At 41.5% G+C, this 12,795-nt stretch overlaps 1 protein-coding gene across 3 annotated transcripts in view; it reads right to left on the bottom strand.

The window, feature by feature from the left end:
* Nucleotides 1-720: 720 nt before the first annotated feature.
* Nucleotides 721-12,795, bottom strand: part of gli2a (GLI family zinc finger 2a) — a 93,843-nt gene continuing 81,768 nt past the window's right edge. For all 3 annotated transcript variants that reach the window (XM_077536227.1, XM_077536228.1, XM_077536229.1), the window contains 5 exons: nucleotides 11,267-11,416; nucleotides 7,829-7,993; nucleotides 7,362-7,643; nucleotides 4,095-4,461; nucleotides 721-4,010 (listed from right to left, as the gene is read on the bottom strand). In XM_077536227.1, coding sequence (XP_077392353.1) covers nucleotides 1,762-4,010; nucleotides 4,095-4,461; nucleotides 7,362-7,643; nucleotides 7,829-7,993; nucleotides 11,267-11,416 — 3,213 coding nt within the window. In that variant the 3' untranslated portion in view covers nucleotides 721-1,761. The remainder of the gene's footprint in view (nucleotides 4,011-4,094; nucleotides 4,462-7,361; nucleotides 7,644-7,828; nucleotides 7,994-11,266; nucleotides 11,417-12,795) is intronic.

Raw genomic sequence — 12,795 nt, 5'->3', positions numbered from 1 at the left:
TTTATTCAATTAACTAGAAAATATATGTAATTTAGGGATGCACGATACCGTTAAACCAATAATTTAGAAGTGCCAATGTCGATAACCGATAAGTAAACCGATAATTGTTTGCAAAATTAACTGGAATACAAATATGCTCTCAAGTCCTACTATAAGTCAAACAAATACTTTGAAACATTGTATAAACTTTGCACAATGCTTCAATGTATGTAAAGCATCATGAAGCTGAATTTTATTGATATGAGCCACAACAGATGGACCAACGTGGCATGTCTATAATTATTGCTGGATTTCTTTATTATCTGGTTTACCTGTATGAAATCAAATTGCTGATAATTATCGGCAGATTTCTCTATTATCTGGTTTATCTGTTTGACGTCAAATTGGTCGATAATTGCAGATAATTGTCGGCCACCGATATTATCGTGCATCTCTAATGTAATTGCTTACTTGATTAATTTTAGCTTACAGTTGAAAAAGTGGCCCCTTGCATCCTTTAATTTCTCTGTATGCGGCCCACAAATGAAAAAGTTTCGGAATCCCTGTGTCTATTAATTTAGAGTCTAAATTGTCATTCGGAATAACTGCCACTGTGCTTGATTGGTTCTCTGAATGTGCCCTTAGATCGGCTTGCAACCAGTCCAGGATGTAGCTTGCCTCTTGTCCAAATTCAGCTCTGACAGGCTTCAGCTCACCCAGATAGAACACAAGATGTTGCCATTACACAGAAAAAAGGTCATAGTTTATTTGAAATGTACAAAGGCTATATACACTGTCACACAAAACCCAACAAACTTGAAAAAGCATATACTGTAGTAGTAAATACAAACACTTTTAAAGGCTACTTAGAAATACAGGGAAGAAATAAAAACTTGGGATTTTGCTGAGCTAGTATGCCGAAACAGGGTTTTGAATATCAAAGTCTGTCCCTTCCTGAATTTGCCATTCTGCAGTTCATCCATAGCCCAGGGGAGGTATGGGTTGTAGCAAAAAAGGTGGTGGTGGGGGGGTGATGTTATGAATGTGTTAATTAGAGTAGGATCCCATTAGGAACACACAGAGGTACTTGTATATTCTTTTAGAGAATGTTCCCCATCACACACAGGGGGCTCAATTCCATGATAGACCAAAGCATACCCTTGTCCATTTCAATCATTTACCCTTGTGGATTTGACACCACTGAGAGTTCATGCCTCTGATCCAGGAGGACATCCTCAAAAGTTCAGACCATGATCAAAAAGCAAGTCTGTGGACCCTGATGTTAGTTTCAAATATTTTACCATCATTCTAATCTAGACTTCTTATGTCATTACGTCAGGCATACTGGTTAGCTTTCCGGCATGATAAATGTATGTATAAGTCATGAGAAAACATTACAATTATAAAAGCCATAACTTGAAGGACGTACCAAATACATTATTAGACAAAAAACTTGGTCTCCACTGGAAAATATTACCAGACTTGTCCATCCATTTCCTTAGCAAGGCAATGTGAAATGCTTTTAGTGCACCACTATATACAGTGAGTATACCCCCACTTCCTCCCACGTGTGTGCGTGCATGTGTAAATGGATGAATGAGTCCTTTCCGTTATCTACTAGACTCACGACATATACACTGTGATACAAATATAACAAGAATATCATAGTGACAATAAAACAAATAAAATGGCCACTAATTCATTGTTCAGTCAGTGCTTTGTCTAGCCCACAAATTCCTGATGTTTTATTGAGACTTGAATGGCTTAAAGCTGTCTTTGCTCCTAACTTATCATATTGAGGAATTTACTTTCTTCGGCCAGCGCCGTGAGCATTGAGCTCATATCACCAATGGCCATGTTGCCAATTCCAGCCGGTACCGATGCGAGCGTCACAGAATTGCGAGGGGTGGTGAGACGGGATGAATTCTGCGAGAGGCTCTGCAAAAGGCCAGGACTGAGGGTGCCTGACATCAGGCTGGAGTGATCCCCGTCATCTAACATGGAGTCAAAATCGATTTGAGCGTGTTCTGCACCACCGTTTCTACTTGTGGAAGAATCCACAGTACTGCTTGAGACCTGGTCAACTCCTGCCATGTTGTTATTGGTAGGGGTCTGGTTTACATTGGGGGGCATTGCGGCATCCAAGGTGGCGGGAGTTTGTTCAAACAAATGGATCTCCCCTGTGTAGAACGTAGCAGAGTTGGGATTCTCAGAGTTGGTTCGTAGGGTCGTCGACCCATTGGGCCTTTTTGGACTGGCCTCGGACGTGTCATTACGCAGACTGGGGCCCACATCAGATAACTTGGGTATTCTGTTGATTTGCATGATACCGGAGCCAGGATGCTGTCTGCCACCAGGCCTGGGCTCTGCTGGAGGTCTTGGTGGCAACATCCCACTGGTACCATTCTGTATATTGCTGAGCTGGGATGAAATATTATGATGCTGTTGCTGATAAACCACATGGTTGGCATGAGAATATTCATCAGCTTGTGTCCTTCCTCTGTAACTTTGCAGTCCTTGATCCACCACAACATTGCGAATGGGTCTTGTATTATTGCTTATGGAAAGAGAATGTTGAATTGCGTCTTGGCTAAACCCTTGCAGGGAACTTTGATCACTGAGTTTGAAATTGCTGCACTGTCTTTGCTGATGAAGAGTGTTGTTCAACCTCTTGCTGTTGTGGTTTGCATAGCCCTGCTTATACATATTCTGACTCACAGGTACGACCTGCTGGTTGCTGCCAAGGCCTTGACCGTGTGCCTGGAAAGAAGCAAAATTGTTCCTCTGTGGAACAACGGCGAGGTTTCCCCTGAGAGATTGCTGCTGTTTGGGGAGCTTCGTGTCCACGGTCCCTGAACTCACCTCATTCCACTGGACTGGCATATTGTTCTTATTCATGTGTGATGATGCTGAGAAAGGCTGTTGGGAGTCACTATGATCCATATCCTGACCAGACTGCATCATGCTGGCATCAACCAAGGGAACCCTTCTTTGGGAATAAAACGAGGATTGTGGGGCAATGCCTGTCTGATAGCCCTGAGACTGGTTATTGAATTGGTAGCTCACTTGTCCCAAGTTGTGACCTTGGGTGCCAGGGTTTTGTGACCTCAGGTACTGCACCATGTCATCTGGAAGAACTATATCATCCTCTGCACCCTGTTCGCCTCCACCCCCCATCCCATCTACCGCCATGTTCTCCATAGCTATGTTTTCCGAAATGCTCGGTGGTCTGGGGGTAAATGGGTAGCGCTGCAGGTTGCCATCAGAACGAGTGTAACCGCGCATTGCTGATGCTTGGTGACATTCTGATGAAGTATTCATGCTGTTCATACTGTTATAGCGCTGGACTGCAGAAAGGGTTAGAGGGTCAAGGGTGGGACGACGCACTGGGTCACTGGCCCTGCGTGGAAGATTGGCAGGCACCTCATGGGGCATGATGCTGTGGTTGCCATATCCAGTATCACTGCATCGCCGGGGAACAGTTCCAGGGGGTGGCTGGTGGTGGTGGTACTGGTGCGATGAATATTCCTGAGAGTCACTGTAGAGGGCCATGCGGGTCCTAAGGCTCATTCGTTCCATATTAGGTAATGGGGTAGGTGGCGCTCCACCAATGGCGGCTGCATATTTAGCCTTGAGACGATAATGCTGAGCTGGAGTCAGACTGAGAAGGCTCGGGAGATTTCCTCCCCCAGCCCCACCGACCCCACCGCCTCCACACTGGCTCGCCTCACTGGAGCGTCGGGATAAATCGGTGGAGATTGGGTCATAAGAGTCAGCCGAACTGATATTGTTATGACGGTTAGCACCAAAATGCGATGCCTCACTGGAGCGTCGGCTGGAGTAGCAAGGCGAGATGCCGGACGAGCGCCGGCTCATCGTGTATGCTGAGCTGATTGTGCTGGTTGTGCTATTACGGCGATCATTCAGCTGGTTCAGCAGAGTAACTTCACACAAAGACTGGTCTCCCAATCGTTGACCATTGTGTAAACTGTTCAGGTTACTTGTTAAGTTTGAGTTCTCCATTTGGGAACCTGTAGTTGCAAAGGTAATGATTAACGGCTTTCATAATTACATCTTGAATGAATCTTAATCATGACATCAGAGTTTAAACTTACCAACTGTAGGTATCGGGGGCAGCTTTGTGTTGTTGCATTGGCCCTGTGGGGGTTGCGGTGCTGAATTGACCCATGGACAGGAGTCTCTCACTGTCTTCAGCCTTTCTTTCTTGATACTCTCCATTTTGATGGTAGCTGTGCCACTATGATCCACTGCTTTCCTCAGCTGAAGTCCCAATCCTGCCTGTTGACCTCCAGTAGCAACAGTGGAGTCAACCATGGGACACTCATCCTGTGCACTCAGGTCCCCGAAGCTGCCCCCACTGTGCATGGCCATCTCTACCCCACTGTCGTTGTTGTTGGTGCTGCTGAGAGGTGATGGCTGACTGCTACATGACGAGTGACCACCAGGACTGGACTGATACATCTAGCGAGGGACAGCAAGGGAATAATGTAAGTAAATTATAAAAGCCCTCATTTAAAGTGGAAGTCAACCCTAAACATTTCTTGACAATAATAGGTTATACATGACATCACATTCTTATTAGTACTGTATTACATTTGCGGAAAATGAGTTAGGAAGCAAAATCAAGCCCTTTTTGGAAAATGGATGATCACCGAATAATTTGTATTTTATGAATGAATGACGTCATTGTTGTCGTCCTCTCTGCTTACTAGGGATGTCACGATAAGGGCAATATCGTGATATCGCAATATTAAAACTGCCACAATATCGTCGTCGTCATGTTCACAATATTTAAAAGGAACACATTTGTTAAAAAAGTCAGGTTGATTTCCATTTGTGCAGTTCTAGCACCCTCTAGTGGCTAGTTTATTAGTGCTATATAATTTTCATTAGGGATGTTTTGGCCTTCTATGTTTAAAATCTGCTAATTGTCAGATGAAGGGGAACCTAATTTTCTTGTGAAGCGATCAATGTGTGCTTGCATTAGCAAGTAAGTGCCTCAATATTGTTATGAGAGATCATAGGTGGATTATATGCATTGCTGTTACATACAAACACACACAATATTCTGCTTTTTTTTTTAGTAAGAGCTCTTTTTTTTTTTTTTTTTTTTTTTTTTTTACAATATTGTGATCTTTTTTAAATATCGCCAATGCCCCCACCATATCGTGATAATTATCGTATCGTGACCTTGATATCGTGATAATATAGTATCGTGATGTTTGGATATCGTTACATTCCTACTGCTTACTGCTTAGTTTAATGGCGCTAAATGAGGAAAACGCTTCTGCACCTCCTCAGTCCAAGCTCGCTTTCTGATAACGTCATCTTTCTCACAACTGTTCCAACATCCATGTGTGGTAAATCAGGCTCAAATTTTCTCCCAGCTGTCAGATTTTGTGGGCGTGTTTGCGCCGGTATATGATTAGCAGTGTTTCTCAATTCCGGTCCTTCCATGTCTCCCAATTCCCAATGCAGCTGATTCCAATGACAGCTAATCAGCCAGCTCTCGAGAAGCCTGATAACGATCCTCACCTGCATTGCAATTGGGAGACATGGAAAAAAGACTGGCTAGGGGGGCCTGAGGACCGGAATTGAGAAACACTGGATTAAAGAAATATCCTGAGTGAATAGGTGGTTAACAATGAGCAGACTGCGGGTGCAGTTGTGGAGCAATATTTAGCGCTCTTAGCGGACGCAGCGCATTCTTAGTGAATCTACCAACCAATTTTATTTTGTCGAGTGGTTGCACAGAATAAAGTCATCTGGCTCCAGATACATTTTTTAAATAAACTATACATCTGTTTAAAATATGTCTGGATCCCAATGATTTTATTCTGTGCAACCATTTGAGGAAATACATCTGAGTCAATTCAACAACATTCAAAATAAAAATAAATAAATAATAAAAATAATAAACAGTTATTTCACCTGGTGGTTGCTAACAATAAAGTCATATAGAACAAGAAACATATTTTGCTCATTCAAATCCAAAAATGTGTAAACACGTTTTTTAATACTTTGTCCTTCCCAAAACGTATTTATACGTTATTTGTATTTTTATGCTAGAGCACACAGAAGGCTTTGATGCAGCTTCTGACCTGAAGAGGTCGCTTAAAGCAATGGTAGTTATTATAAAAAAAAAAAAAAAAGGCCAGCAGGTGGCAGCAGAGTATAAGAGATCAACCAGGGCCATGATGCAACAAGCTCTTTTTGCAAGTGTTTTAAATAGGTTTTTGAATAATGATGAGATTTATATAGTCTAATGCTTATTGCTGCAAAACGGAAACAGTCATGAAAGAAGAGACTCTAATCATTCTTTTGGTAGATTGTATGTTTTTATAGCAATAGAACACAATATTCTGTGGGCCTTGTAAAATCAGTCCAAATCCAGTAAAACAGTTGGGAGCGAAGGGAGTTGCTTCAGTGAAAATGGCTGGGACTGAATGAGTTAACTCATATTCCACTAATGCAATATTAACCAGAATGCCATATTTATACTAGTGGGGCTGCATAGGACATATTGTCAAAAACATTTTTGGGTTGATTTCCCCTTTAAAGGTGCATTGTGCCATTTAAAAGGGTAATGGTAAAGCTTTTTCTACATCATGCATGCTCCACCAATGCCCAGATGAGTACGAAGAGCCCTGACTGTTTTACTTTTACTGCACCTATCAGCTTTTATCTTCCCTTTGTATGAGTGTGTTGGGACCCCGCACACCACAGTTTCTTTAGGGATTGGGAGGGGTGGAGTAGTGGAGGGTGACGTCATCTGCGGAGTAGCGGACATGTGGCGTGCACTTAAGATTGTTCACGTACTCGCATGTGCACAATGAAGGAGCCTGACACAGATGCTGCAGTTACGCTTTGGGCCAGAGGTGGCAGTCGTGAGTCAAAAAGTGACAAACTGCACAAAGATCCTTTAACACAAGTGGGAAATCAGTGTAGCTTGGTGGTCCAATCAAGACACAATGTCCAGTGATAGTAGCACACATGGTAACTGCTCGGCGGCCGTAGGTGTGAACAATTTTGTAAATTTGCCAGATTGACAAAAATGAAACAAGACAAATGGAGCGTGACATGAAGAGGCATCAACTCCTGCAGGTTGAGCCACAAGACAGAGAAAGTGTTGCAGTGCTCACCTCAATGAAGACTATCCATTACGAAGGTTTTAAGGGAAAGAGAAAAGCATGTTCATGCCAAAACTAAAAACTGTGACTTAGGGACGCAGAAAACTGTCAGTCAAATATTTAATCATCGTGTTGTTAGTAAATGGGAAAACAATGAGACCGAAGTCATGCAAGTACAGTATTCAATCCAATTATAACAATAACAACTTGAAGTGTACAAATAGGACTCACAATAGAATTCTCAGTCTTGATTGATTTGACGTGTAGGCAGTCTTCCATGCTTCTCGTGGTGACTTTGGCATCGGTCCTCTCATCCATACTTCCTGTGCCATTCTTAGAATGGAACTCATTCTCTCCTTTGTCTTTGGGAGGCTGAAGTCCTCGAGGAGCGTCACTTCGCTGTTTCTTCGTGACATGAGCCTCAGGTCCGTGAACAGTCTTAACGTGCTTCCTGAGAGAGCTTGGGTCTGTGTAGCGCTTGGTGCAACCCGCAATTTTACAGACATATGGTTTCTGTCAGGGGAGATTGAACACAATTTGTTTGAACACAATTCTGCATCACACAGCCAGGAAAAATAAGCAGATAATACAAATATCCATTTGGTTAACATGAATCATGACATTAATACCTTCACCAACACGTCGTTTGTACCATGTGTAAGCTGTACTCTACAGTCAGTCTACAGTAGTAGACGTACCTCATTAGAATGTGTGCGATTCTGGTGCTTGGCCCGGTCTGAAGCATTTGAGAAAGCCTTGTTGCAGCCTTCATGCTCACACACATAGGGCTTTTCCCCAGTGTGGGACCGAAGGTGGGTCTTGAGGTTCTCGAGGCGGGAGTAAGCTTTTGCGCAGCCCTCAAACTGCAAATAGACAGAAAGCCACACTGTTAGAGTGACACTTATCCTGTTCAGGGTCATGGGCTGCTGGAACTTATCCCAACTGACTTTGGGCGAACTACACCCTGAACTGATTGCTGGTCAGCTGCAGGGCACATATAGAGACAGACAACCATTCAGACCGTCACTGAGTGGAACTGAACCTACGAATCTGCACCAAAGTCAGGCAAATGTACCGCTACATTTTAATACTTGATTTAGCTGTCATTTATTTTGTTGCTTAATCGAATTAATAATAATAATAATGATAATCATGATAATAATCATGATAATAATAATAATAATAATAATAATAATAATAATAATATAATTTCCACAACTGTATTCAAAAACAGGGGGTTATTTCCAATTGACATTACAGAAAATGAACAAATATAAACGGATTATGATTCAATTACTGGTAATTTTGTTCCATTGTTTTGAACAAACTAAAGACTTTACTGATCCCCATCGACTTTGTGTTTGTTAAAAACGACTCGTGTTGTGTTTGCCGACTCTCTTCTGTCAAGTCTGCGGTTTCTTTCTTTCGTGACTGGAGTCCAGCAGTCACGATCACTGACACTTGTAGCCGCCTGTCAGGCAGTAAGTACTCTTCGTAAGCAGCTTCACCTGCTAGCAAGTTGCACATCATGGGAGATAATATGAATGTTGCTGACCAGATTTTGGTGAAGCCATTTAGATACATGGATAAATAAATAGATTTAAAAGAAAAAAAAACAACGAGCTCCCCCTCTATGAATGACCATCAGAAACCACGGGATCATAGTTTTTCCAAGTAAAATGCAGTTGGTTTCAAATGTCCTATTTTGGAAAATAAATAAATAAAAATAAATAAATAAATAAAATAAAATAAATAAGATAATCAGTTTACTTTCAAGGAGGACTACAGAAATATATACTATTGAGTAGAGCTGGGTTAAAAAAAAATTTGAATAATCAATATTGAATCAATTTTACTTTTTGAGCCCAATATCATAAAATCATGAATCAATTATTTAATGTATTTATTAATAATGCTCTCCCCCCATAAATTAATAAGAAAATTGAATTTTAAAGGCCAATTTTGTATCTTACTGTTTTCTTGAAATTTACTGTTCAAATGAATTTAAAAGTATTTTCTTACATTTACGAAAGACCTGACTTATTGCACTTTAAGACAATTCAAAATATTTTTAAATTTAGATTTACAATTATTGAATTACAAATCTGAAAATATAAACCTGATCCTTGCTGATGCCAATGTTTGGTTTAAACGAAATCATTTAACCAGTTACTGCCTCCGCAAAATTTTATTTCGAATTTGGAATTTAATGTTTGTGGACTTTTTATCATATCCTTGATATTTAAGAAGAATTAAATAAAATATTCATTGATTATTTTCATAATGGATTAGCTGTCTTCCAACATTTTCACAAGTTCCTCTGTTTACAATCAAAATGACTTGACCTGATTAATTTTTTTTTAGTACTTTAGTGTATTTTTGAAAACAAGTGAACCAAACATTTTAATTCAGTTTCATAATTAGTCCATTAATTAACATGACTCATGGTGACATACTTCTGTTTTATATTTGTTGACCCAATGGGAAAGGATGAAATTGAGGAGATGGAGGCCGCACACATCAACATAGTTAAGGTTAGGAACGTTATCAAATGATTAAAGAAAGGAAAGGTAGCGGGAGGTGACTTATTAGTAGCGGGACTACTTAAAGCAGATGCAGAATTTATTGCAGAAACAAACAAAGAAATCTAATAAATGTGATAGTAAGGGGAGGGAGAGGGAATTACATGCACAGGGCCTGGGAATTGAACCAGGGTCACCTGCTGGTTGCTCAATCAGTGATCTAAACACCACTTAGGAGCGATGGTTTTTGACATTTTATTCTTCACAATACTCTCGTGGCTTCCAGCATTCAACCGTGTCAAGCGTCATTCAAAGACATTTCATAGCATACATTCTTTCTTTTTCAGTGGAGTTGACCATGATTTTGACCCAGTTTTCTATTTTTGTGGTGGCAAAAATGATAAAGTTTGTATAACTTATTTATGTCAAAACATTTTTTTTAATTGTATTTAATTCATTTTCAACTGAAAAAAATAAAAAATAATTAACAAAAACACTTGAAAACTTTACAGAAATTTTTATTTTTTTTTTGCTTGCTTTGTGACAGAGTTTAATAATAAAGACTCTGGGGCCTATTCACTAAAGGTTTGCGTCGCATTTGCACAGCGCTAACCGGTAAAAATGGAGCAATCCGGGAGCGCCTAATTTACACGTGCAGATGGGAAAATCTGTCACTACGTGCTCTGCCAACCAGATTGCGCCACGGTGCGACGGTGTTATTTAACGCCAGCGCAAATAGCCACACGGAGTTTGTGTGACGCAAATAGCGTTTTTGGAAAGCATGTATTAACTAGCCGCAACCTCGATCCCGGGATCATGACAGCATTGCATGGCACGCTGCACAGTCGCTCTCTGGTTGTTCACGGAGAGAGAGAGAGAGAGAGAGAGAGAGAGAGAGAGAGTAGAGAGAGAGAGAGAGAGAGAGAGAGAGAGAGAGAGAGAGAGAGAGAGAGAGAGAGAGAGAGAGAGAGAGAGAGAGAGAGAGAGAGAGAGAGAGAGAGAGAGAGAGAGAGAGAGAGAGAGAGAGACAGACATTTTTCAATGTTGGTTTAGGACACATAACGTAACCCGGGCTGATCGGCAATGGTGGGGAGGCATTTTACGATCATTCTTACGTGCCAGATGCATACTGTATGCCCACGCCAACATCTGAAAATACATTTTTTTAAAACGATCGCACCAATAATTAGTAGTTTATGAATGAATGACGCCGTTGTCGTCCTCTTCTCTGTACAGCTTAATGGCGCTATAAACGATTACTCGCGGTCCAACCTCGCCTTCTGATAATGTCATCTTTCTCGCAACTGTTACTATAACAACCATGTTGTTGGCGCAAATCCATTGCCATGTGTGGTAAATCAGGTGCTTTTTGCGCCGGTATATGATTAGAGCAATATCCTTAGTGAATAGGTGGGTAACTGGGTGCAGACTGCGGGTGCAGTTGTAGTGCAATATTTCATTATATTCATTATATTGCCGGACGCACCGCATTCTTAGTGAATAGACCCCTCATAGTTTATATTCAGTAGTATATTATTTAAAAGGAGCTGTGGATTTTAAGGCTATAGTATACCATTAGTTAGTTATCTTTTGTAAGCCAGTGTTTGTACTTACGGTGCACTTATGTGGCTTCTCGCCCGTGTGTCTCCTCATGTGGACCACCAGCATATACTGGGCCTTGAAGGGCTTTTGCTCCCGTGAACACTCCACCCACCGACACACAAACTCCTTCTTTTCACCATGGATGTGGTCATTGTTGATGTGCTGAAGGGACAATTCAAGTCACAATGAGGCGCATGTGCGCTACAGGGGGACACATCCATTGCTTGATGACAAAAATGAGTCAGCAAATTCTTGTCTTTTCCTACAAGCACTCGCACAATAATGACACACATTGTGAGTAACGCTGCCATAAATAATCTCTGGCAGGCATTGTGCCTCTGTCAACAGTTAAAAAAAAACCCTATAAAAACAGTGTCTGTTTGTAGAGGCAGTCTGCAATCTTGGTGCTGGTAAAGAAATGGGGATTTCCTCAGTAAAGGGTTTGTCACCATCTTGTAACCCTCCCTTTCCCTCTCCCTTCCCTTTTATCTTACTTCAACTTGCCTGTAATGGCTTTAAAGATGGGGTTTATTAAAATAACATAACTTGTTTTGTAGACAAAGAAACGCTTAAAAACTCAAATCCCATGCACTGCGTCCAACTATTTGCACACTTAAGAGGAATCACTGGAATCACAGGAGACACCATAGCTTGCAACGCTCCCTCCATTTGTCGCTTTTTTATTTTTATTTTTGCAAGCTAAAACCGCTGAGTGGTGCACAGTTCTGTGGAGATCTATTTTGGGTGGAGGAAGAGGAATGGAAACACAAGTGTGTAGTTCAGCAGAGACCTCTATTTTGGTTACGTAGAAGCCAACGCTTACAGGTGCACATGAAACCACAGAGTACTTTAGGAGCTGTGGTCAAGACTTTTTGAAGGGATAAATCCCAACAACACCCAAAAGTTTGTAAAGCTGAGAGAATTTGCAATCTTATAAAAAATTGAGAAGTCAGTTGGCCACACATTGTCCTCCCAGACACCCAATCAAACCATACATCCTTTGCGAGTGTCACACGTGAACATGATCAAACTGTCAGGAGATTTGTAATGCAACTTCGGTCTTGACTTGTGGCTGTTAGTGCCCATCCATTCGCTTTTCCTTCAATCTGTGAGCGTTGCACATGTCTTCTGACCAGAGCGCTGAGGGGACTGACAAGTCAGTCAAAAAGTATTGAAATGTCTGTCTAGAAATGGGGCAGCACAAGTTTTCGAACCCCCAGAGCTGCTGGCATGACGATGGATTTATGAGTGGCCCTCTGGGTGAAGTTAAGGGTTACGTGTCAGGGGGCTGAGAGGTTGAGGGTCAGGGGCACACAGCTGCAAGGCTTGGCCCAAATTTGGCGAGAGCAGGAAGCCTCATTGTTGTTGAGCGTGTCAACTCAACAGGAATCCAACAGTGGCAAGGGATCAGTGACTGGACGGTTTTCTAATCCAACTCAACAAGATTTTAACAAGAAAAGTTGTTGGAACTTTTAACTTGAATGTACATAACCACAGCAAACAAACTGAAGAGGCTGATAAAACTGGGCTTGGCAAATAAG

Source organism: Festucalex cinctus, chromosome 11 (genome assembly GCF_051991245.1).
Source record: "Festucalex cinctus isolate MCC-2025b chromosome 11, RoL_Fcin_1.0, whole genome shotgun sequence".
Classification (NCBI taxonomy): Eukaryota; Metazoa; Chordata; class Actinopteri; order Syngnathiformes; family Syngnathidae; genus Festucalex; species Festucalex cinctus.
The sequence above is the reverse complement of the archived record's forward strand: the minus strand, read 5'-3'. Positions and strand labels throughout refer to the sequence as shown.